Source organism: Hyperolius riggenbachi, chromosome 1 (genome assembly GCF_040937935.1).
Source record: "Hyperolius riggenbachi isolate aHypRig1 chromosome 1, aHypRig1.pri, whole genome shotgun sequence".
Lineage (NCBI taxonomy): Eukaryota > Metazoa > Chordata > Amphibia > Anura > Hyperoliidae > Hyperolius > Hyperolius riggenbachi.
This window is the reverse complement of record NC_090646.1, coordinates 63907233-63932429: the sequence shown is the minus strand read 5'-3', so window position 1 is coordinate 63932429 and position 25197 is coordinate 63907233. Positions and strand designations below refer to the sequence as shown.

The window sequence follows — 25197 nt, the reverse complement described above, 5'->3', positions numbered from 1 at the left end:
AAGGAGGAGGAGAGACAAGTAATCCCTTTTATAAACTCTCCGGAGGAGGATCCTGCTTAGGATAATATTAACGTTAATATCCCTGATTACATTGATAAGACAATTCAAAAACATAAAGTGATTAACGCTACGGCAGAGATCTTGGAGCAATAGGTCAAACTCTAAAAGTCTTGCTGCATGAGCATGCATTGTCATCTATTACCAGGAATTTCCACCATTTCTGACAATCATCAGACTATGAATTGTTGGACAGTGAACATGGAACATTTGTAGACACACTGGGTTTCTCATTTCAAAAACGAAATGGCCAGTTTTAAAATTGACAACCCAATGTTTAACTGCTGCTTCTGAAGGGCCACTGCCGCCCAAAGTTTGTGACATTTCATCATGGGTCCGCTTTGCACCTTTCCCTTGGAGAAACAGGTACATGATTATGGTCCTATGCTCTTCCACGTCGAACGTTTTGGAGATGCTGACATGTTCACTTTGGACCCCCCAAACATATGAGTTAAAATCATAGGGAGTTGTTTTTTGCATCATTGAATATAAAAAAATAGGGCAGTACACCCTGCAATTTAAAGCTTTTTAGATACATTTTATTCTGGGTAAGGCTCAGTACTTGTCAGAACCCCTCATAAACCGGTGCTTTATCTGTGCTCCTTCTGCAGTACCTTGGTTTCAGTCAGTCTCCTGTACGGGATGAGTTAAAGGGCATGCCTGGCTCGGGAGCTGAAATAGGTGAATGCCATCTGGTGCAAGTGGCTAAACTACTAGCTAGCATTTAGAGGCATGGCGGTTCATAAGCCCACAAACCCTGACTGGAAGGCGGTTTCACAAACCCATTCAAACACCAACATTAGTCATTAATGGCACTCCTTGTACCGAATGCCAGGAACTGGACATTTTGGGAGGAACACCTGGAACAGTGGCCATTGGGAAAACTCAGGTTTCACCTTCTTTTAGTGATGTGGGCAGCTGGAAGGTTACGGTCAGATGTTGATTGGCTACTTACCATTGTTGGGCTCTTCTTTAGCTAGGGATTTTCTGTAGCAGATGGCCACCAGATTCGACCTACAAATAAATCCCTCTTTTGGTCATCCCGGAAAGTACCACCACACACCCTGACCAGCCCCTTTTGAGTGAGAGCTTTTTATCTGAAGTAATCAATACTTTTGATCGATATTGGCCAGAAATGTATTGAAATTGCAATCAGCAGCCATGTTGTGGCATCATTCTCTGGCACATTTGATCATAATGAAAATCAACAAATGTATGGGCACCTTTACACTGGCTTTGTTTTTTTTTGTTTTTTTTAAGCAGCCGATTGTTTTACTGCATTCTGATAGCTGAGCAACAGGTCTTAGCATATATAGCAGTACAGACTCATACAGGTAAGTGAATTCAGATGTTTAGCACTTTACGTTCACTACTTACAGAGGAAATACAATTATTTGTCAACACACATTCTATTGCTCCTACAGCTGCTGTTCATCCCTATTCTTTCTTATCTGTTCCTGTTCCTGAATACCTATGATGCATATTTACTCTAGTACATGGGAATCCATAAGGGCTCTTCGTAAATAATAAAACATCATAACTTAAAGTGAACTGGAAGCAAATCCAAAAAAAGATTAAATACTTAGCTAGGTAGAGGGAAGCCTTTGGATAGTCTGCAGGCTTCCTAACTCCTCCTTGACCCCACCCTTGCGTACAAGAGCCTGTTGGACATGTCATCATGGTTGGGCTCCCCGCCGTGTACAAGCAAGTCCGTATGGCACCTGGGTGAGTATGTCCATGCCTGCACATTAAGCTGAAGCCACTCCTCCGCGAGCGTGTCCACAGACGCAGTACGGCCATGCTGGTTTATGAACAGTACACAGCCCCAAACTGTCAGTGGCTCCCAGTTAGCGGTGGGGGTCTTGAGGTTGACACGGGAAGCCTCTGGAGAAGCCCATGAAAGCTCAGCCTATAAATTTCAAAGCCACTTTCTACTGGGCAGCAGAAAATAGGCTTTAGGTTACATTACTGATCAGCTGAGCAGCAGACTCCTGGCCCTACATACAGCAGAACTTTTTTTTCCCCAGCAACCAAACAGGTGCTGTGAAGAGAAAGCAGAAACCAACAGCAGCACGAATCACCACACATAAAAACATGTAAGAAAACATCTGCCAATACCCCATTTCACTACAACTTTAATCATAATAAAATGTATTCTAACCTATACATATTTTATCAAGGTCTTCAGAATTCCCATGGGGGCCCAGCGGTATAACACTGAGCCCCTTTTATCAGAATTTGTGGAATTTCTAAAGTAAACCTATGGCGAACCTCTTCTCATAAAACAGATACTTACCTGAGAAAAGGGAAGCAGGGGTAGGGGACTTTGGATCTCCAGCTGTTAAGCCGTTAATCATAAAGGTAAATGCATAGTTACATAGTTACATAGTTATTTTGGTTGAAAAAAGACATAGGTCCATCGAGTTCAACCAGTACAAGTACAACTCCAGCCTGCTCCCTCACATATCCCTGTTGATCCAGAGGAAGGCGAAAAAACCCTTACAAGGCATGGTCCAATTAGCCCCAAAAGGGAAAAATTCGTTCCCGACTCCAGATGGCAATCAGATAAAAATCCCTGGATCAACATCATTAGGCATTACCTAGTAATTGTAGCCATGGATGTCTTTCAACGCAAGGAAAGCATCTAAGCCCCCTTTAAATGCAGGTATAGAGTTTGCCATAACGACTTCCTGTGGCAATGCATTCCACATCTTAATCACTCTTACTGTAAAGAACCCTTTCCTAAATAAATGGCTAAAACGTTTTTCCTCCATGCGCAGATCATGTCCTCTAGTCCTTTGAGAAGGCCTAGGGACAAAAAGCTCATCCGCCAAGCTATTATATTGCCCTCTGATGTATTTATACATGTTAATTAGATCTCCTCTAAGGCGTCTTTTCTCTAGACTAAATAAACCCAGTTTATCTAACCTTTCTTGGTAAGTGAGACCTTCCATCCCACGTATCAATTTTGTTGCTCGTCTCTGCACCTGTTCTAAAACTGCAATATCTTTTTTGTAATGTGGTGCCCAGAACTGAATTCCATATTCCAGATGTGGCCTTACTAGAGAGGTAAACAGGGGCTATACACTGGCGAACTGAGGGGGCTATTCCGGGTGTCTGGAACCTCCCCCCTGCACTGAGCTGTGTATTCAGCCAGGGAAGCCAGCATAATATAAACAGCCTCATTCTCCCTCCCTTCTTACTTCTGGTGCTTCCCTCCAGCTAATAGAATGAGAGAGCAGCCCAGCTTCCCTCACAAGAAGATGCAGCCTGCAGTGAGAGAATGTTGATTATGGAGTGCTGGACTCTCCACAGCACAGAAGTGTCCGACATGATGAAATTAGAGTGCAGGCAAGCTGGTAAATATGCACAGCATGATGCAGAGCTTGAATGGACTCAGGGTCTGTGGGCAAACATCTGTCTGGTCTCTCCCCATTGTTATAATGACTGCATGTGTGGGTAAGGTGTTTAACAAGCTGAAAAGTTTTTGACAGTCCCTAGACTCCAGGAGGGCTTCTTTCTGACTTGTGTGAGAGACTGACAGGGACAGGAGTCCGATTACAGGCAAGTAGCCTGTCTGATGTGGGACTGCAATACAGATAAGTTCTCTGCTCCATCTCAGGCTATTCTCAATTTCTCCACTCCTCTCTCTGGGCTAGTGCAACGCCAAAATGACAATAGCAATCGCTAGCAATTTGTGAGTGTGATTTTGTGAAGTGATTTTCAGAGCGATTTTTGAATGAATTGCTCAAAAACATGCTACATGCAGTATACCTGCGATTTTGAAAAAATCACAACGCTGCTGTGGGAACACCCACATAGGGTAACATTAGTCAAGCGCTTTTCAAATCACTGTTGATTTGAAAAACGCTCAGAAGCACTCTTGGTGTGCACCAGCCCTCCCTCATTCACCTTTGTTTCCCTCTTCCCCTAGAGCTGGCTGTGTGTTCTTGTCATACAGGAAAGCTAAATAAAAGTGCAATCCTGGTGAGGCAAAATATTATTATTTAGTATTTATATAGCGCCGCCATCTTCCGCAGATGCATATATCCCTGCATCATATGGGTATCGCTTGCGCTATGTGACACTATGTAGCATATTCCACTGAATTGTCCAAACTAAGTCTATCTCCTGTTCCTCTCTTGGGGAGTTGTTCCAGCGCTGTACCCCGTTCACATTTGCTGCTTCCAGAAGCCCTCAGAAACACTTGTGTCCTTGAGTACTTCCAAAGATAAGCAGCTCTGTAATACGCCAGCGCACTTTTGTGCATGGGCAGTATGGAGCCACCTGTATTCGGAAGCACTCGGGGACATACGTGCTTCTGGACCTTTCAGGAACCCCCCCCCTTAAAAATCCTGCGTTTGCCCCTGCAATATTATGCTAGCATCTCGAGTTTTTATTTCCCTTTTAACCCTCCTGGCGGTAAGCCCGAGCTGAGCTCGGGGTAAGCCGCCGGGAGGCACCGCTCAGGCCCCGCTTGGCCGATTTGCATAATTTTTTTTTTCCTGCACGCAGCTAGCACTTTGCTAGCTGCGTGCAGTGTCCGATCGCCACCGCTACCCGCCGATCCGCCGCTACCCGTCGCGCCGCAGCCGCCCCCCCCCCAGACCCCGTGCGCTGCCTGGCCAATCAGTGCCAGGCAGCGCCGTGGGGTGGATCGGAGTCCCCTTTGACGTCACGACGTCGATGACGTCGGTGACGTCATCCCGCCCGTCGCCATGGCGACGGGGGAAGCCCTCCAAGAGATCCCGTTCTTTGAACGGGATCTCTTGATCTCCGATCGCCGGCGGCGATCGGAGGGGCTGGGGGGATGCCGCTGAGCAGCGGCTATCATGTAGCGAGACCTCGTCTCGCTACATGAAAAAAAAAAAAAAATTTTTTTAAAAAAACGTATTTGCTGCCCTCTGGCGGATTTTGTCAAACCGCCAGGAGGGTTAATGCATCCCAAAATTTTGTTATTTAACTTGTTGTCGATGAGTACTCCTAAGTCCTTCTCCAAGTTTGATGTCCCCAACTGTATCCCATTTATTTTGTATAGTGCTAGACCATTGGTACGACCAAAATGCATGACTTTACATTTTTCAACATTGAATTTCATCTGCCATGTATGTGCCCATATAGCCATCCTATCCAGATCCTGTTGCAATATGACACTATCTTGCTGAGAGTTGATGATTCTGCACAATTTTGTATCATCTGCAAAAATAGCAATATTGCTCACTACTGCATCTACTAGGTCATTAATAAATAAATTGAAGAGCACTGGACCCAGTACAGACCCCTGTGGGACCCCACTGCTAACAGTCTCCCATTTTGAGTACGATCCAGTGACCACAACTCTTTGTTTTCTGTCCATTAGCCAGTTCCCTATCCAAGCACACAGACTCTTCTCCAGTCCTTGCATCCTCAACTTTTGCACCAGACTTTTGTGGGGAACAGTGTCGAAGGCCTTTGCAAAGTCCAAGTATATCACATCTACAGCATTCCCAATATCCATATTAGCATTCACTACCTCATAAAAGCTGAGCATGTTAGTCAAACAGGACCTGTCTTTAGTAAACCCATGTTGATGCTGAGAAATAAGATTATTTTCTACTATGAAGTCATGTATAGTATCTCTTAGTAACCCCTCAAATAGTTTGCATACAACTGATATTAAGTTTACAGGTCTATAATTTCCTGGATCTGATTTTTTGCCCTTCTTAAATAATGGGAAAACGTGGGCTGTACACCAATCCACTGGGACTCTGCCAGTTGCAAGAGAGTCACAAAAGATAAGATAAAGGGGTTTATCTATAACTGAGCTTAATTCCCTTAGGACCCGAGGATGCATGCCATCCGGGCCAGGTGCCTTGTCTATTTTTAATTTATTTAGTCTTGCCTTTACTTCTTCCTGCGTTTTTGCCCTTCTTAAATAATGGGAAAACGTGGGCTGTACGCCAATCCACTGGGACTCTGCCAGTTGCAAGAGAGTCACAAAAGATAAGATAAAGGGGTTTATCTATAACTGAGCTTAATTCCCTTAGGACCCGAGGATGCATGCCATCCGGGCCAGGTGCCTTGTCTATTTTTAATTTATTTAGTCTTGCCTTTACTTCTTCCTGCGTTAAGTATTTAATAGGGATGGGACGAATCCACAATTTCTTCGAATCCGAATCCGGATCCGAATCTAAAAAGGTTCTCGAATATCTCGAACCTTTCGAATCCCGAATCTAACGAATCCTGCACATACGAATTGTGCGATCCGTGGTATAGTTGCCCGCAGTATAGGTAGCGAGGTAAAGGTGCCTTCAGTATAGCTAGCTAGGTATGGGTGCCTTCAATATTGGTAGCTTTCAGTATAGGTAGCAAGGTATATGGGCCTTCAGTATAGGTAGAAAGGTATATGGGCCTTCAGTATAGGTAGCAGGGTATATAGGCCTTCAGTATAGGTAGCAGGGTATATGTGCCTTCAGTATAGGTAGCAGGGTATATGTGCCTTCAGTATAGGTAGCAGGGTATATGGGCCTTCAGTATAGGTAGCAGGGTATATGGGCCTTCAGTATAGGTAGCAGGGTATAGGGGCCTTCAGTATAGATAGCAGGGTATATGTGCCTTCAGTATAGGTAGCAGGGTATATAGGCCTTCAGTATAGGTAGCAAGGTATATGTGCCTTCAGTATAGGTAGCAGGGTATATGGGCCTTCAGTATAGGTAGCAGGGTATATGGGCCTTCAGTATAGGTAGCAGGGTATATAGGCCTTCAGTATAGGTAGCAGGGTATAGGGGCCTTCAGTATAGGTAGCAGGGTATATGGGCCTTCAGTATAGGTAGCAGGGTATATAGAGGCCTTAAGTATAGGTAGGTATGTAGGTAGGTATAGGGGCCTTTAGGTAGGTAAAGGGACCTTCAGTATAGGTAGCAGGGTATAGGGCCTTCAGTATAGGTAACAGGGTATATAGAGGCCTTAAGTATAGGTAGGTATGTAGGTGGGTATAGGGGCCTTTAGGTAGGTAAAGGGACCTTCAGTATAGGTAGCAGGGTATAGGGCCTTAAGTAAAGGGAGGTATGTAGGTAGGTAGGTATAGGGGCCTTTAGGTAGGTAGGTATAGGGGCCTTTAGGTAGGTAGGTAGGTATGTATAGGGGGCCTTTAGGTAGGTATAGTGGCCTGTAGGTAGGTAGGTAAGTATAGTGGCCGGTAGATAGGTATAGTGTCCTGTAGGTAGGTAGGTAGTTAAAAGGACCTTCAGTATATGTAGCAGGGTATAGGGTCTTAAGTATAGGTAGGTATGTAGGTAGGTAGGTATAGGGGCCTTTAGGTAGGTAGGTATAGGGGCCTTTAGGTAGGTAGGCACGTATAGGGGGCCTTTAAGTAGGTAGGTAGGTATAGAGGCCTGTAGGTAGGTATAGGGGCCTTTAGGTAGGTAGGTAGGTAAGTATAGGGGCCTTTAGGTAGGTAGGTAGGTATAGGGGCCTTTAGGTAGGTAGGTAGGTAGGTACATATAGGGGGCCTTTAGGTAGGTATAGTGGCCTGTAGGTAGGTAGGTAGGTATAGTGGCCGGTAGGTAGGTAGGTATAGTGTCCTGTAGGTAGGTAGGTAGTTAAAGGGACCTTCAGTATAGGTAGCAGGGTATAAGGCCTTAAGTATAGGTAGGTATGTAGGTAGGTATAGGGGCCTTTAGGTAGGTAGGTATAGGGGCCTTTATGTAGGTAGGTATGTAGGTAGGTAGGTATAGGGGCCTTTAGGTAGGTAGGTATAGGGGCCTTTAGGTAGGTAGGTACGTATAGGGGGCCTTTAGGTAGGTAGGTATAGAGGCCTTTAGGTAGGTATAGGGGCCTTTAGGTAGGTAGGTACATATAGGGGGCCTTTAGGTAGGTATAGGGGCCTGTAGGTAGGTAGGTAGGTATAGTGGTAGGTAGGTAGTATAGGGGGCCTTTAGGTAGGTATAGGGGCCTGTAGGTAGGTAGGTATAGTGCCCGGTAGGTAGGTAGGTACGTATAGGGGGCCTTTAGGTAGGTATAGTGGCAGGTAGGTAGGTAAAGTGGTAGGTAGGTAGGTAGGTAGGTAGGTAGGTAGGTAGGTAGGTAGGTGTCGCTTCCCCCCCCCCCCCCCGTGCCTCCTCCGCTCACCCCCATGGCCTCCTCCGTCCCCCGTGCCTCCTCGCTCACCCCTGCATAAGTGTCAAGTCAACTCACATGTCCAGTGGAGCGCAGACAGAGCGGCAGACCTCGTCCTTACTTCTCGGTTCCCTCTAGTGGCCGGACCGGCTTTTACTGATGACGTCATTGTAAAAGCCGTCACTAGAGGGAACCAGGAAGTCAGCGAGAGGTCTGCCGCTCTGTCTGCGCTCCACTGGACGGGTGAGTTGATACAAAGTATGCGGGCGGCCGGGCGGAGGAGGCGCGGGGCGGTCGGAGGAGGCGCGGGTCGGAGGAGGACGAGTGCGAGCGGCGGATGCGCGGCGATGCAGCGTCGGGATTCGGCGGATTCGTAAAGTGGAAAATGGCGTCGGGATTCGAATCCACGAATATCGAATATTTCCCAATATTCGAGGGATTCGTGGATTCGCCGGATTCGTCGTCCCATCTCTAGTATTTAATATTACAGTTAGAAGATTGAGACTCTTCTGCCTCTGTAATTTGCAACAGTGCTGTTTCCTTTGTGAAGACAGAAGCAAAGAAAGCATTTAATAACTCTGCCTTACCTTGGTCATCCACCATTGAGTTCCCTCCCTCATCCTTTAGGAGTCCTATACAGTCAACCTTTCTTTTTTTAGAGTTGATGTACTTGTAAAACTTTTTTGGGTTAGATTTGATATCCCTAGCGATTGGATTTTCAGCTTCGATCTTTGCCAGCCTAATTTCTTTTTTACAATTTTTATTGCACTCCTTATAATTGCTTAGTGCAGCCTCGGTCCCCTCCTGTTTTAGGACCTTATAGGCATTCCTTTTCCTCTTCATTTTATCCCTAACCTTCCTATTCATCCATAGAGGCCTTTTTTTATTCCTAGACATTTTGTTTCCATATGGGATATACTGTACATACTACAATATTGATTGAGTATAAGTTTAAAAGCTTGCCATTTCCCTTCAGTGTCCTCTCCTTGTAGTACATTATCCCAGTTCACCAAACGTAGTTGCCTGCCTAATTTGATTGAACTTTGCTTTTCTAAAATTCATAGTTTTAGCGGTCCCGCTGCCCCGTGGCCTATCAGTCACCAGATCAAACGTTATCATGTTGTGATCACTATTTCCCAATGCATGCTGGGATTTGTATTTTTATCACAGCTGGAGAGCCAAGGTTCCCTACCGCAAGTTCCTGTGTTCTCCTTCTCCCTATGTCCACTTGCCCAACCTTGGGGAAGATCCGGGTCGTGCTCCTCCTTATGCAACGACTGCAGCCATGCTGAACCCACGTGAACACAGCCACAAATGCCCTGTAGCAGGGAACGTCTCATGCATGAGTGGCTCCAGCTTACTGTGCAGGTGCCGCAGTGCTTGAGCAGGAACAGTATGGCCACGCCCGTACATAAAGAAGAGTGGGGCCTGGATTTGAAATCCAACAATCTCTAGAGCAGCAGCGGTGGCCTGGAGAATGGAGTGGGAAGCCTATACAGGATTCAGAGGCTTCCTTTTTCTTAGGCAAGTATCCTTTTTTTACCTGGTGTTTACCATGAGTATACTTTAAATAAATCGGTTTTCCTAATGAAAACAAATATATACAGCAAAGTCCCCGTTATGCGGAACTCAGGCAACCGGAAATCTTGACTAATCAGTATGCCTGAAGGGATAACAGGGATGGTGTTTTAAGGGGTTAAAGTTGAAGTGTGTGTCACGTGACCTGGTGTGAGTCAGGTGACAGGGTGGGAGCCGTGCACGAGAATGCCAGAAAGCCACTAGCAGCTACAGGATGGTTTGAAGACACGTTGGACACTCGGTAGGTATTTGATGCTGCATAGAAGGGGGTGGAGTTTTTTAGCTCAAGCAACCGGCAAGCACATGTATCCAGCACCATGTGATCCCCAAAGGTGCCAGATACCGGGACTTTGCTGTGTACTGATATGCTGCCAATTTTGATTTGGTCTTTATGAAAATGTTATTAAAGCAGACCCAAACCAAACATTTTTTTAATTCAAAATATTTAGTTGCACCACTCTGACACATACAAAAGATAAATAAACACTCCTTCAAGCCTATGAGCATTTCAGTGCATGCTTTTCACCCTTCTCTTTGCATAACTAGGGTTATACAGGTGGCAGCCATTAGCAATTCCTCCTTTGCCAGACACCACCTATTCCAGCATTTTGCCGGATTCTGTCCCGGCAATATGAAAGGAAGGGAGGGGTTCCTCCAATAAATGTAAAATATTTTATATTTGTCATCATGCAGATGAAAAAAGGCTGCTATTTATTATAATTTAGAAAATAGATCTTATTACTGATCTTATTGTTTTTTATTGGTTTTGTTAGCATGTCCCATTGCAGCCTCCATATTTCTCTCACAATACAGGAAGTACAGGATCTCGTCCTGCACACTGGACACCCATGTGGGCATGCAGAGGTTAATAAACTCTTTGGACTAATGAAAGGCCACCAATAATCTGTAAGGTCGGCACTGATAATGACATAAGAATGCAGTCAGCATGTCTTAATTTCTAAGGATGTGAGATAAATCATGTGAGGGAAGTTCATTAGCCTAAGCAGGCCCCGCGCTCTGCCTAAGTGATGTAATTAGGCCCGAGCCCTCACAGCTTGACTCCTCTCCAGTGTTGTGACCTGTCCTTGTGGTAAATTACAGCTTAAGTGGCTGATATTTAAGCTCTGAGATGCTGACGACCATTAAGATAATGACTGACACTTATTGGCCATCGTAAATGGAGCACAGAAGCTGACAAGCCGCGGACATTTCCATCCAGGACCCTATTAAGAAATAATTAGACATCAGTGTTTCTAAGCATTGTTCAGCAGCACATACACCAGGTGGGACTTCTGTGTACCGGAAGTCAAGAAAGCAGGATGGAGGGATCATCATCTGAATGTCTTGGTAGAATAGTGGAAATTAGTGCAAGCAACTTAGCAAATGGAAACTGTAGCATCAGATAAAGAGGAACTGTAACCCAGGATTGACCTTCATCCCAATCAGTAGCTGCTACCCCCTTCCCCACAGGAAATCTGTATGGTTGATATTGTGGTGAAATCCCTCCCACAGTGTCACGTCATGGCCATGGTCCTGACAGTTTGCTGTCTGTGAACCTCATTGCATTGTGGGAATAATGGCTTCTTCCAACTGCCAAGCAAGCAGTATCTTCTTCTGTGCATAGAACTCTCAGTAACTATCAGAAACATACAGATCGCCTAGCAGAACTAAACCAGTCATAGATTTCACAAGGTATATTAGGGAGAGGAAAAATTTTACAATGGGTAAACCCTGACTATATATTCTATAAATTATTATTGTAAAAAATAAGCCATTTTAATCATTATGTCATTTTCACTACAGTTCCTCTTTTAAGTGTAGGCAAACCTAGGGAAAAAATAGATACTTACCTAAGAAGAGAGAAGGATCCAGAGGCTTCCTATGTCCTCCTGGCCCCACCATTGGCGCACATGGACCTCCCAAAGAATACAAGAGCTTTCTGGTCACGACTGCTCCCCTCTTCATGCTGCAGGCATACTGCACTTGTGTGAGTATGGCTGTTGCCGTGCAGTAAGCTGGAGCTGCTCCTGCACAAGAGGCCTTGCTCGTGTAGGTGTAGCATGGCGACCCTTGTGCATGAAGAGGAGCGCGGTCACAATCTGCAGGAGGGTCCCAGGAAGCCACGGTAGTTGGAAGGAGGATGAGAGAAGCATTTCCAGGACCCAGAGGCTTACTTCTTCTTGGGTAAGTATCTAATTTTTTGCCTAAGGTTTGTCTCGGGTTATCTATAAAGCCCAACATCAGACTTACATTTTTAATATGAATAAGAGTTACATTTGTATGAATTAACAACACATACATTTTTGTATGTCTGTGCTTTTTGCAGTAAAAAATATTCCATTTATCTGGCTGGGCGATTCCCATAGCTCTATTTTTGTGCACTTTTATTAGATAGACACTGACAGCTGCTTAAAGGGACACTTAAGTCAAACAAAAAAAATGAGTTTTACTCACCTGGGGCTTCCAATAGCCCCCTGCAGCTGTCCGGTGCCCTCGCCGTCTCCCTCCGATCCTCCTGGCCCCGCTGGCAGCCACTTCCTGTTTCGGTGACAGGAGCTGACAGGCTGGGGACGCGAGTTATTCTTCGCGTTCCTGGCCACAATAGCGCCATCTATGCTGCTATAGCATATATCATATAGCAGCATAGAGGGTGCTAATGTGTCTGGGAACGCGAAGAATCACTCGCGTCCCCAGTCTGTCAGCTCCTGTCACCGAAACAGGAAGTGGCTGCCGGCGGGGCCAGGAGGATCGGAGGGAGACGGTGAAGATACCGGACAGCTGCAGGGGGCTATTGGAAGCCCTAGGTGAGTAAAACTCATTTTTTTTTGTTTGACTTAAGTGTCCCTTTAAGCTCTTTCCCCATCCCATCATCACTCACGCGAGTCAGGGAGGGGCTGGGTGGATGCAGCACATAGTTTCTCCACGTGAACACAGAACACCTGACCCCACACACCTCCTTCCCTTTTTTTGAGAGTTTATCTCTTTGTGGTCAGCATTGCAGCACTATAACTGAGAGAAGTATGATCTCCCTGTCCTTCCTTAGTATGTAAAGAAGCATTTCATTCTTCCCATTCTCTACCTCATGTTTTTGCATAAGGGTTGTGATGAGAGGATATAAACGTTTTATACCTACCTGGGGCTTCCTCCAGCCCCCTCCATAAAAAAATAAAAACATAACAGAAAAAATACACCTTTATTTCCAAATCATATATTGTCACCATACATTGTTCTAGGGACATAATTCAAATCTTGTGATAACCAGGACAAATAGGCAGATACAATGTGTGGGTTTTATGTACAGTAGCAGTGTTTATATTAACCACTTCACCACTGAGGGGTTTTACCCCCTGACCACCAGAGCAATTTTCACCTTTCAGCGCTCCTTCCATTCATTCGTCTATAACTTTATCATTACTTATCGCAATGAAATGAACTATATCTTGTTTTTTCCGCCACCAATTAGGCTTTCTTTAGGTGGGACATTATGCCAAGAATTATTTTTTTCTAAATGTGTTTTAATGGGAAAATAGGAAAAATGTGGGGGAAAAAAAAATTATTTTTCAGTTTTCGGCCATTATAGTTTTTAAATAATGCATGCTACTGTAAATAAAACCCATGAAATTTATGTGCCCTTTTGTCCCGGTTATAAAACCGTTTAAATTATGTCCCTATCACAATGTTTGGCGCCAATATTTCATTTGGAAATAAAGGTGCATTTTTTTCAGTTTTGCGTCCATCCCTAATTACAAGCCCATAGTTTATAAAGTAACAGTGTTATACCCTCTTGACTTAAATATTTAAAAAGTTCAGTCCCTAAGGTAACTAATTATGTATTTTTTTTAATTGTAAATTTTTGAATTTTTTTTTAATTACCAAAAAAAAAAAAAATGGGGAGTGTGGGAGGTAATGAGTTAATTTTTTGTGTAAAAGTCATTTATTTGTATGTGAAAAATGTGTAGGGTGTAGTTTACTATTTGGCCACAAGTTGGCCACAGTAACTTTTTGCTTTATTGCGACCTCCAAGCCTCCTTCCGGAAGCTTGGAGGAAGAATAAGGAGGCTGGACACGTGAGTTTCTTCTCACAATGATCGCGCTGCCCATAGGAGAGCAGCGGGTCATTGTGGGGCTTAGATCAACGAACGGGAATGGATTTTCCCGTTCATTGATCTCCGGGCGAGCGGGCGGCGGCGGTTTTACTAGCGGCGGGCGGCGTGTTTACGAGCGGGAGCGCGGACAGCGTCGGGAACGCGGAAAGTACGTGTTTCTCCGTCCCTGGTTTTTAAAGGATGGAAAAAGGGGCGGAGAAATACGTACGCGCGGGGGTAAAGTGGTTAAAACTATAGGAGATGAAATTGGAGAAATAGTGTATTTTTTCATTTTTTCTTGTTTTTCCCTTTAAAACGCATAGAAAATAAAGTAATTACTGAAAACAAATATCAACCCCAAAAAGCCCAATTGGTGGTGAAAAAAAACAAGCTATAGATCATTTCATTGTGATTAGTAGTGATTAAGCTATTGGCAAATGAAAGGGATGAGCACTGAAAGGTGAAAATTGCTCTTGTCCATTAGGGTAAAAATCCCTTTGGGGTGAAGTTATAATGAATTGTATTGTAGTACGGATAGAGAATTGAACATTAGTAGCAAATACATTTTTATTTTTAGTTATATTGCGTTTTTTTTAAAGCATTGCATCATATTGTCATATTTGCAGTTTGCTCTGTCTTATTGTTTAAAATACAGAGTGTGGTTTGCAGAGCTAATGACCCTTTGAACATCTTATCTGAAGCTCTCTGTCACTGTTTCTTTAAAGTATAGAGCTCCAGAAATCAGCAACCAATTTGGTTGTGGAGCTCAGAGACGCTCTTCTGCATAGATAACAACTGAAGTTTCTTAAAGAGACTCTGTAACATCAAAAACGTCCCCTGGGGGGTACTCACCTCGGGTGGGGGAAGCTTCAGGATCCTAATGAGGCTTCCCACGCCGTCCTCTGTCCCACGGAGGTCTCGCTGCAGCCCTCCGAACAGCCGGCGACAGGCCCGACTGTTCAATTCAATATTTACCTTTGCAGGCTCCAGCGGGGGCGCTGTGGCGGCTTTCGCTCCGAAGGAGGCGGAAATACCCGATCTCAGTCGGGTCCGCTCTACTGCGCAGGCGCCGGAAACTTGCGCCTGCGCAGTAGAGCGGACCCGACGGCGATCGGGTATTTCCGCCTCCTTCGGAGCCAACAGCCGTCAGAGCGCCTGCGCAGGAGCCAGGAAGGTAAATATTACGTCACCGCTGTACGGAGGGCTACAGCGAGACCCCCAAGGGACGGCAGACGGCGTGGGAAGCCTCATTAGGATCCTGAGGCTTCCCCCATCCGAGGTGAGTACCCCCCAGGGGACGTTTTGTCGTTACAGATTCTCTTTAAGTCTTCCTGTACTGGAAACAATATATGTCTTGTTTCTTTGCTACTAATGTTCTATTTCTTAGCTTTACTACATATGGAATTCATTATATCATAAGTTTGTTTTCACTTCAGATTCCCTTTAAGCCACCAGCTCGGAATAATTTTACGGTACTTTCACCTTCTTTTTGGTAGTTTTTCAATTCCAGTGCAGAACAGAAGACAAAAAAGTATCTCCTAGGAGAAAACTTACCTGTATTTTATATGGCCCTTATTCAGTTCACGTTTTTTTCTGAAATTTCCCCTAGAAGATAATTTTTGGCAGGGCCGGGCCGAGGTTAGAGAGGCTCCAGCATCAGGGCGCAGTGTAGGAGGGGGAAGCACAACTCACTCAGCTATCATTGCCCTATTGTGCTTGAAGCAAAGAGAGATAAGAGAAAAGGGGATACATGGCAGTGACTGCAAGCCAGATAACTAGAGATTAAGGTGTTGGGGCCCTGGGGCGCCTCTTAAGCTGGCCATACACTGGCCCGATTTGCGGCCGTTTCGACAGCAGATTCGTTCACTGGGTTCGAATCTGTTGCCAATCGTTCGCGTTAAACGCACCCGCCGATCCGATTTCCTCCCGAAATCGGATCGGTCCGTCGATCGCGCTGTGCCGAAAAATACTGTCGATCGCCCGCTGGTAGGGAGCGTGTCGCTAGCGGCGGCCGATCCGATCAGGTATACATTACCTGACGCTGGCTCCCGGGCATCTTCTCCGCGCTGCACCGCTCTGTTCCTGCTTCCATCCCAGCGTACATTAACTTCCTGTGTCACTGCGGTGACCAGGAAGTTCAAATAGAGGGCGCTCTATTTGAACTTCCTGGTCACGGAGTGACACAGTGTACGCTGGGATGCGGTGCGGGGTGCAGCGCGGAGAAGAGGACCCGGAGCCAGCTTTAGGTAATGTATACGAGGGGGGGGGGGGGCGGAGGGGCAAGGGGGGGTGGGTTGGGCCAGGCGGCAGGAGCAGCTCAACAGATTGTGATCGGTTTCAGGCTGAAACCGATTCACAATCTGTTTGCAGTAAAGGCAGCCATACGATCCCTCTCTGATCAGATTCGATCAGAAAGGGATCTGTCAGCTGGTCGATCTAATGGCAAATCGACCAGTGTATGGCTACCTTTAGTCTATTACAGGGGCGCCGTGAGGCATAAAGCGAACCAAGCGGTCGCTTGGGGCCTCACAATCTTAGGGGCCTCGGCGGCTCCGTGACGTCGGCGTGACGTCACTTTTTCCCCGCAGCCCCGCCGGGCTGGCACTGGCAGAGCAGAGCAGGGCTACAGGAAGATGGCCGCCGCCGAAGCCCTGCTCTGGAGACTATGTCTCCAGTACAGGGCTTCGGGTGGCCATCTTCCCGTAGCCCTGCATGAATCAGCGCGGGAGATTGGAGGAGGAAGCCAGGGAGGGAGCTCCGTGGGAACTGCGCGCCTGAGGAGCCGGCCGGGAGAGGAGACCAGGAGAGAAGACTTCTGCCAGTGCCAGCCTGCCAGGTGAGTAAATTCTTTTCTTTTTGCAGCCGCAGCCCTAATTGCGATTGATTTCTGCTGAACTGTGCCCTAATTGCATTTGATATCTGCTGAAAATGTGGCCCTAATTGCGATTGATTTCTGCTGAACTGTGCCCTAATTGCGTTTGATATCTGCTGAAAATGTGGCCCTAATTGCGATTGATTTCTGCTGAACTGTGCCCTAATTGCATTTGATATCTGCTGAAAATGTGGCCCTAATTGCGATTGATTTCTGCTGAACTGTGCCCTAATTGCGTTTGATATCTGCTGAAAATGTGGCCCTAATTGCGATTGATTTCTGCTGAACTGTGCCCTAATTGCGTTTGATATCTGCTGAAAATGTGGCCCTAATTGCGATTGATTTCTGCTGAACTGTGCCCTAAATGCGTTTGATATCTGCTGAAAATGTGGCCCTAATTGCGATTGATTTCTGCTGAACTGTGCCCTAAATGCGTTTGATATCTGCTGAAAATGTGGCCCTAATTGCGATTGATTTCTGCTGAACTGTGCCCTAAATGCGTTTGATATCTGCTGAAAATGTGGCCCTAATTGCGATTGATTTCTGCTGAACTGTGCCCTAATTGCGTTTGATATCTGCTGAAAATGTGGCCCTAATTGCGATTGATTTCTGCTGAACTGTGCCCTAATTGCGTTTGATATCTGCTGAAAATGTGGCCCTAATTGCGATTGATTTCTGCTGAACTGTGCCCTAATTGCGTTTGATATCTGCTGAAAATGTGGCCCTAATTGCGATTGATTTCTGCTGAACTGTGCCCTAAATGCGTTTGATATCTGCTGAAAATGTGGCCCTAATTGCGATTGATTTCTGCTGAACTGTGCCCTAATTGCGTTTGATATCTGCTGAAAATGTGGCCCTAGTTGCGATTGATTTCTGCTGAACTGTGCCCTAATTGCGATTGATTTCTGCTGAACTGTGCCCTAATTGCGTTTGATATCTGCTGAAAATGTGGCCCTAATTGCGTTTGATTTCTGCTGAACTCTGCCCTAATTGCGTTTGATTTCTGCTGAAAATGTGCCCTAATTGCGTTTGATTTCGGCTGAAAATGTGCCCTAATTGCGTTTGATTTCTGCTGAAAATGTGCCCTAATTGCGTTTGATTTCTGCTGAAATGTGGCCCAAATTGCGTTTTTATTTTCTGGTGTCTGGGGTAACTGTTGCTGCATTTATTATTTAATGGTCATAGTTGGCTATATTTGCTGTGCTACGGTTAAGCTTCGCCCATACAATGTCATGGCCGCGCCAATCTTTCGGCGCGCTACGCGCGCCTCAATCACCCCAACATCCATTTTTTCCCCGCAAACAGCCCCGCCCCAATCCGCCCTCCTGCTCCACCCACATGTCATGGCCACGCCCACTTATGCGGGATAGCCACACCCATTTTTCGCCGCGGATAGGGCCTCTTGCTACAGTCCGCTTGGGGCCACAAAAACCTTAGCTGCACCCCTGGTCTATTAGCAATCACTGTGTGATGGCTGGGGCGGGAGGGATGGAGGGGCGCACTATTGGTGTCTCAGCCTTGGGTGCTGGAGGACCTTGTCCCGCCTCTGATATTTGGTCTTCTGTGTAACACAACTTTTGTGGTGCTCTTCAATTGAAAAAATACCAAAAAGTGGTTGAAAAGGTACTGTATAGTATTTTTTTCTTGCTTGCGGGTGGCTTAGAAGGCTTTTTTATTGATGAGGTGTGAAAATATCACCTGGGTGAAAAAGGGAAATGAATAAGGGTCTATCTAGCTATCTATCTTCTTTTTATATGTCTATCGTTTATCTATGTATCTATGTTCTTTTTATTCATCTATATATCATCTATGTTCTTTTTATGCTCCTATTATCTATCTTTTTTATCTATGTTCTTTTTATTCATGTATCTTCTTATCTATCCATGTTCTATCTATCATCTATCTATCTATCTATCTATCTATCTATCTATCTATCATCTATCTATCTATCTATCTATCTATCTGCGATCTTTTTATTTTTTATCTATCTTCTTATCTATGTATGTTCTTTTTATTCATCTATATATTATCTATCTATTTATCTATCTTTTTATCTATGATATGTTCTTTTTTATTAATCTATTTTTTTATCTATTCATGTTCTTTTGTATTTATTTATCTATCTATCTACAGTGGTTTGACATAAAGTCCTGTCCCCATGGTTAAGTCAGTGCACAGCGCAGAATAATTGCATATTTCACAGACTATATTACATTTAGAAAGTAAAAATGTATCTTTCTGAAATGAATATTTACATTTTCCTGCTTTCTATATTTGGAAGGAGTGCAACAATCTGCGCAATGCAAAGCGACAAAGCCTAAGCAGGTTGTGAGCACTCATAAAAGGCTCGGCCGCCCCACGCTGACCTTGGGTTCGGGGATAATTAAAAGGAAGGTCTTACACATCCCTGCATTATTTCTTAACACGTTTCAGAAATCTTCCTGCAAAATGATGTGTTCTTTGCAAAGCTCACACTCTCAACCTTGGGTTAATAATCCAGGAATTTGGTGTCATCACAACAGAGCCATGGTGGAGGAATGGGGGTGGGCGGGAGGAGTTCCGCACAATGAGGGGATATATATAACGGTCTATATGGCCAGCAGAAGAAGAGAACTTCCAAGTACAGTCCATACACTTCACAGAAGCAACATGTCAGCCATGTCATACAGCTCCCTGGCGGTCAGCTTCTTCTGCCTCTTAGCCCTCTCCTCAGCCTGCTACATCCAAAACTGCCCCATCGGTGGGAAGAGGTCCGTGCTGGACATCATGGACATAAGGAAGGTATGTCTCCTTTTTTTTACTTTCTACTACAACATTATTATCATATCATTGCTTTGTGAAAACAAGTTATAGGGCATACTGAGTTGTAGCACCAGTGATGATTCAAGCTTCAAATCTTATTTGGGGGCTTGGGAGCAGCACAAAGGAGGCACAATGGATGGCTGGTGGGGCCCATTTGGGTGATCAGAATTGATGTTTGTATGGCGAGCTTTAGATATTTTTTTTTTTTGCCTAACTCAGGTGATAAAATTAATGCGAGCTAGTTCAGCAACGATAGGAACCAAATGTAAACATCACAAACAGAACTCAGAGGCTTTTGAGCAGAGCCGATTGTCCAAATGATGGTGCTATTATTGAAGAAAAGTTACCTACAGATGTACTTGGCTAGTTTGCTGACATGTTTTAATCCTTACTTTCTAGATAGTTGCTCCTGTGTGGACAGATCACAGACAAATCATTCCAGCCTCCAGCCTGTATCTCATAATTATACAAGAAAGGGGGGGAGGAGGCAGGAGGGAGAGAAATTCTGTGTGTGTAATTCCTTATCTTTGTAGCATTTAGTAAGCATTTCTGGAGAATCAAAGTTAACTGTTTGTTATTGAGCGGGAGACGGCACAGTGATTAAGGGTGGGGTGGGGTGGGGGGGATGGAGTGAACGCCCCAGTGTAGTGCCACCCAGGTACATAGTGCATAGTGCTGTCTCAGAGGGCCACTGAGGTGTACATGGTGGTATCTGTAAACACTTAAAGTGGTATGAAATGCAGAATTAGATTTTTAGGCTCTGTTCCCACTTGAGCAGAGAACGAACGTTTTTTGTCCGTTCTCCACTCGTTTCTAAATGGACAATGAATGGCTCCAAATAGGAGACGCTCACACTTGTCACTCTGCAACAAATGCACGGGATCCATTGCAGTAAGCAGACCGCACTTCTGTGCAGTTTGCGATAATCCCAAGCAGGGGGAGGCATTCTCCCATATAGCCTATAGTGTAACACTTTTGCCCCAGGCTACAGCCGCACCACTGGAGCAAACATTATGCTGGGAACATACGTTTTGTTTTCCCGCTCGATAGATGCGTTCGATTGATACATTCCGTTATGTCCGATATTCCTCTCGATCGTCTTACCGCTCAACTCCTCATAGAACTGAATGGAAAAAGATAAGAAAAGCAAGCGAATAAGAGAATCGAGTGGAAAAAACGATCGAGCAGAGAATCGAACGCGAAAAACGTACCGTGTGTTCCCAGCATTACACTGTCCGCTCCCGCTAATCCGGCTCAAGAGGGAACCAAGAGGGAACCAATTATTTACAAGTAATTGCCTTGTAATTAAATAATTACTGAGCAAACAAAGTAGAACATAATGATCTGCATTGTGTACACAGCTAATCTGATCATTTTACTACAGCAATGACAATCTTATCAATTAGCTCCTGAGTGTAGTAGAGGTTTGAGTATGATTCAAAACCATTTAAATTCTTTTTAGCTATTGGTTTTATGTTGTGTTTAATGTTTTGGACCATAGACGAAATTTGAGTTTGACTTGAATTGAGCGACTAAGAACTGGCACTACAAGGTAAAAGAAAATCTTTTCACAGGCCAGTAGTTAATGATATAGTTAATGAGATGTGAATAATTTTGGCTAGCATGCAAATTTGATGCAAATTATATGCAACTTAAAACTGGGCAAGTCAAATGCTTTTTCAGATGATTTTTTGGGTTCCACACTGCATACAATTTGCATGACATCAAGTCTGCATGCAAATAGGAAAATATAGCCTGGCACTGACCATCCTCACTGGCAGTCAGTGTCACCTGTGATAATTATACAAATCTGGTAAATGTAATTTGTCCTCACCAAGCTGCAGACCGGCTATAGCTGTATTCTCCTCTGTCTCCCTTAGTGTATTCCCTGTGGGCCCCGGAACAAAGGCCACTGCTTCGGGCCAGGCATCTGCTGTGGGGAGGAGCTGGGTTGTTACTTTGGGACATCAGAGACACTCAGATGCCAGGAAGAGAATTACCTGCCGTCCCCCTGCGAGTCCGGGAGGAAACCCTGCGGGAACAACGGCGGCAACTGTGCGGCTTCCGGAATCTGCTGCAACCACGGTGAGAACGGGCGGGGACTGTACACAGGGCTAATTCTGGCCATTTTGGTGCTCTGGGATTTCAGCCGAGTGTATGTATGTTCAGCAGAGTGTATATGAGTGCATATGATGCTGTGCAGTGTACATAGAGCCACCTCTCCTCCTCGTTCAGGACAGCCATCTTCCCATCTCTATACTTGTAATATCGAAAGAAGACATGGCACTGTCAGGAGCTGTAGTAGCAAATAAGCTGTATTGGAGCAGACGATACACGACATGTTTCAGGCGGAGCCCTTCCTCAGGCTCTACTAGAAACATGTAGTGTATTGTCTGCTCCAATACAGCTCTTTGAGGAAGGGCTCCACTCGAAACATGTAGTGTATCCAATACAGCTTGTTTGCTAGTACAGCTCCTGAGTGCCGTGTCTTCTTTCAATGTTACTTGTGGTCTTTGCATGAGTGGTGTACCTGCATGACACTGAGCACCGGCTGGCCGATCTGCTATTGGTTATACCTAAAGGTCGGGTGTCCTTCTACTGTTGCATCTCTATACTTGCTAGAGATATACTTGATAGAGATCCAGGATTCAGTGTCTTCTGGTCTCTGGGCAGCCATTTTCCCATCTCCCTTGCAGCTTTGTAGCCGCTGACCTCTAGTGGCCGAGTGCAGAAGTGCAAGGGAAACAGAAAGAGGCTCCCCAGATGAGAAGAAAGTGAAACCTGGACATCTAGCAAGGAGAGCTGCACGGGAGATAGGAAGATCCCTACCAGGAACCAGGAGAGGTAACTATCCTCACACATGACTCGCATATAAGCCACCCCTCCCCTCCCCCTTTCACTGTTGCAACACTTTTTTTGTCCTCAAAATTTGGCTTACATGCGAACATATACAGTAATTAGCACATTAATATGACCTACATTATCATTGTTATGCTATTCTGGCCTTCTTTGTTACACTAATCAGTCTTTCCAATTTGGGGTTAAAATTACTTCCTTATTTAAGTGGACTTGAAAAATATATATTTTTTTTTTAACTCAGATCTTCCCCTCTGCTCTAAAAGGTTAGGTGCAGCACGATAATTATTAGGGGGAAAAATCTTCTTTACAATTTACAGAAATCCTAAAAAAAACCTGAAGATTTAAAGAGAAACCGTGACCAAGTATTGAACTACATCCCAATCAGTAGTCTGGGCACACACAGTCCGGTTTATAACCTGTCATAATTGGTTCATGGCTGCTTTTAGAGCTTTTCTGGTAATGCGCAGGATGATGTGAAGTGAGCAGACCCTTAGGACAACCCTGACATTTACTGACATTTATAGCCGTTGTGTAGAGAATAGCAGCAACTTTCCCATTACTGCCTGAACTTACTGGAACATAAGTGACCAAAGTACAGTTAAAGAGAAACCGTACACAAGAATTGAACTTCATCCCAATCAGTAGCTGGTACCCACTTTTACATGAGAAATCTTTTCCTTTTCACAAACGGATCATCAGGGGGCGCTGTATGGCTGATATTGTGGTGAAACCCCTCCCACAAGAAACTCTGAGGACCATGGTATTCCTGGCAGTTTCCTGTCTGTGAACCTTGTTGCATTGTGGGAAATAACTGTTTACATCTGTTTCCAACTGCCAACACAGCAAGCAGTAAAAATGTCACCATGTGATAAATGTCAGAATGTAAATCAGGGATTCAAAAGATTTTACAATGGGCAAACACTGACTAAATCATTTATACATAATTATTGTAAAAAATAAAGCACTTTTTAATTACATTATTTTCACTGGAGTTCCTCTTTAAGAAAGGGTTAAAACATCTGTCTTTTCCTGTACGCACGCCTACAGATAATTACACTTTGCTGTAGCTAAATAAACAGGCACATCTCAGTGCAGATGATTTCTACAGTATTTATATGTGGAATGAAAACGTTTTATTGTGTGCTATGCAAGAGTTCAGAACCGCTTTAAAGGAACTAGCAGCAACGTGTAGGCATTTGATAAAGCACAGTGTGCTGACTATGACTCTGTGGTGCCTCCTCTTGTCACCCTAGGCAGCTGCCTGGGTTGCCTCTGCCTAGAAACAGCATTGACTGTACAGTTATGCCCACTGCAACTGGTGGCAAACAGCCTATTTTCAGCAAGTGCCCTAGTTCCATGGGGTATAAGGGTAGAAGAGATTGTCATTGTGATGCTAGCAACCTTCACATAATGACAATGTTTTATTCTGTTATGCAAGTTTATGCAGCGTGTAAATGGACAAATCAAATCATCATTTTGGTTGGTCCAATACCAAGCTGCATACATTTATACAAAATTATCATAACATTTTTCATCAAAGCACCTGAATTGAAAAAAGAAAAAAAAAAGGTTGGATACTTACCTCAGTAGTGGGAACCCTCTGGAGGCTCGGGAGGTTTCTTGGATCCTCCTGAAATCCATCATTCCAGCATTGGGACTCTCTTTACCTATTCAACTCATCCGGCCATGCACGAGCACCTTCGTTCTACTGGGCATGCATGGTCTGCACTCAATTTTATTGAAGCCAAGAGCTCCAGATTTTACAGAAGTCTTTCAAAGTGTATTCTAAAGCCTTGTACACGCATACGAAGCATGTTGCCCGGACGGGACCAAGACGTGACCCCTCCGGTAACATTGTAGGACTAAGGCTGTGCAGACTTTTTCGCTAGTCTGCAGGCTACGGACTAAAGGGGATCAAACAGATGCAAATACTTCTGAGTTTATGCAATTTTTATGCAAATATATGCAGTTTGAAAATGGACCAATCAGTTTAACCACCCTGGCGTTCTAGTAAGATCGCCAGGGCGGCTGCGGGAGGTTTTTTTTTAAATAAAAAAAAAACTATTTCATGCAGCCAACTAAAAGTTGGCTGCATGAAAGCCCACTAGAGGGCGCTCCGGAGGCATTCTTCTGATCGCCTCCGGCAGCCAGAAGTAACGCGGAAGGCCGCAATGAGCGGCCTTCCGTGTTTTGCTTACTTCGTCGCCATGGCGACGAGCGGGAGTGACGTCATGGACGTCAGCCGACGTCCTGACGTCAGCCGCCTCCGATCCAGCCCTTAGCGCTGGCCGGAACTATTTGTTCCGGCTGCGCAGGGCTCAGGCGGCTAGGGGGACCCTCTTTCGCAGAGCGGCGGCGATCAGGCAGCACACGCGGCTGGCAAAGTGCCGGCTGCGTGTGCTGCTTTTTATTTCAACAAAATCGGCCCAGCAGGGCCTGAGCGGCAGCCATCGGCGGTGATGGACGAGCTGAGCTCGTCCATACCGCTAAGATGGTTAAACCCAGGTTTAAAATGACTGCTCCGTTTTGAAGCTGCACATATTTGCAAAAAAATGTGCATACATTTGCATCAGCTCGGAAGTATTTGCATATCATTGATTATCCCTACTAGAGACGTATTCTGTTGCTATGTGGGTAGCCATAGGCCTACGGAGCAGGAAGCAAGTGACCTCCCATGGCAGAAAGATGTAAATGGGAACATAGCCATAAACTAAAGATTCAAAAAAAACATATAAAATAGTCTCTGATGCATTGCTGCTGACTGATCTTCTCCCTTGTTTCTTCTGCAGAGAGCTGTACAGTGGACCCGGCCTGTGAGCAGGATTCTGTCTTCTCCTAGTCCAGTCA

At 45.0% G+C, this 25197-nt stretch overlaps 1 protein-coding gene across 1 annotated transcript; it reads left to right on the top strand.

Annotated features, from left to right (window-relative positions):
• The first annotated feature begins 19347 nt into the window (after positions 1-19347).
• LOC137545369 (mesotocin-neurophysin MT) lies at positions 19348-25189 on the top strand. The gene is made up of 3 exons (XM_068266528.1): positions 19348-19470; positions 21372-21576; positions 25140-25189. Exons 1-3 carry the CDS (start codon positions 19348-19350, stop codon positions 25187-25189), a joined length of 378 nt encoding a protein of 125 aa, XP_068122629.1.
• The last annotated feature ends 8 nt before the right edge of the window (positions 25190-25197 follow it).

Bases quoted from the DNA above. Each gene is read 5' to 3' on its own strand.
- LOC137545369 (XM_068266528.1), top strand. From the start codon at position 19,348: ATGTCATACAGCTCCCTGGCGGTCAGCTTCTTCTGCCTCTTAGCCCTC. The intron at 19,471-21,371 runs GTATGTCTCCTT...TGTCTCCCTTAG, and splicing joins ACATCATGGACATAAGGAAG to TGTATTCCCTGTGGGCCCCG. The intron at 21,577-25,139 runs GTGAGAACGGGC...TTTCTTCTGCAG, and splicing joins CGGAATCTGCTGCAACCACG to AGAGCTGTACAGTGGACCCG.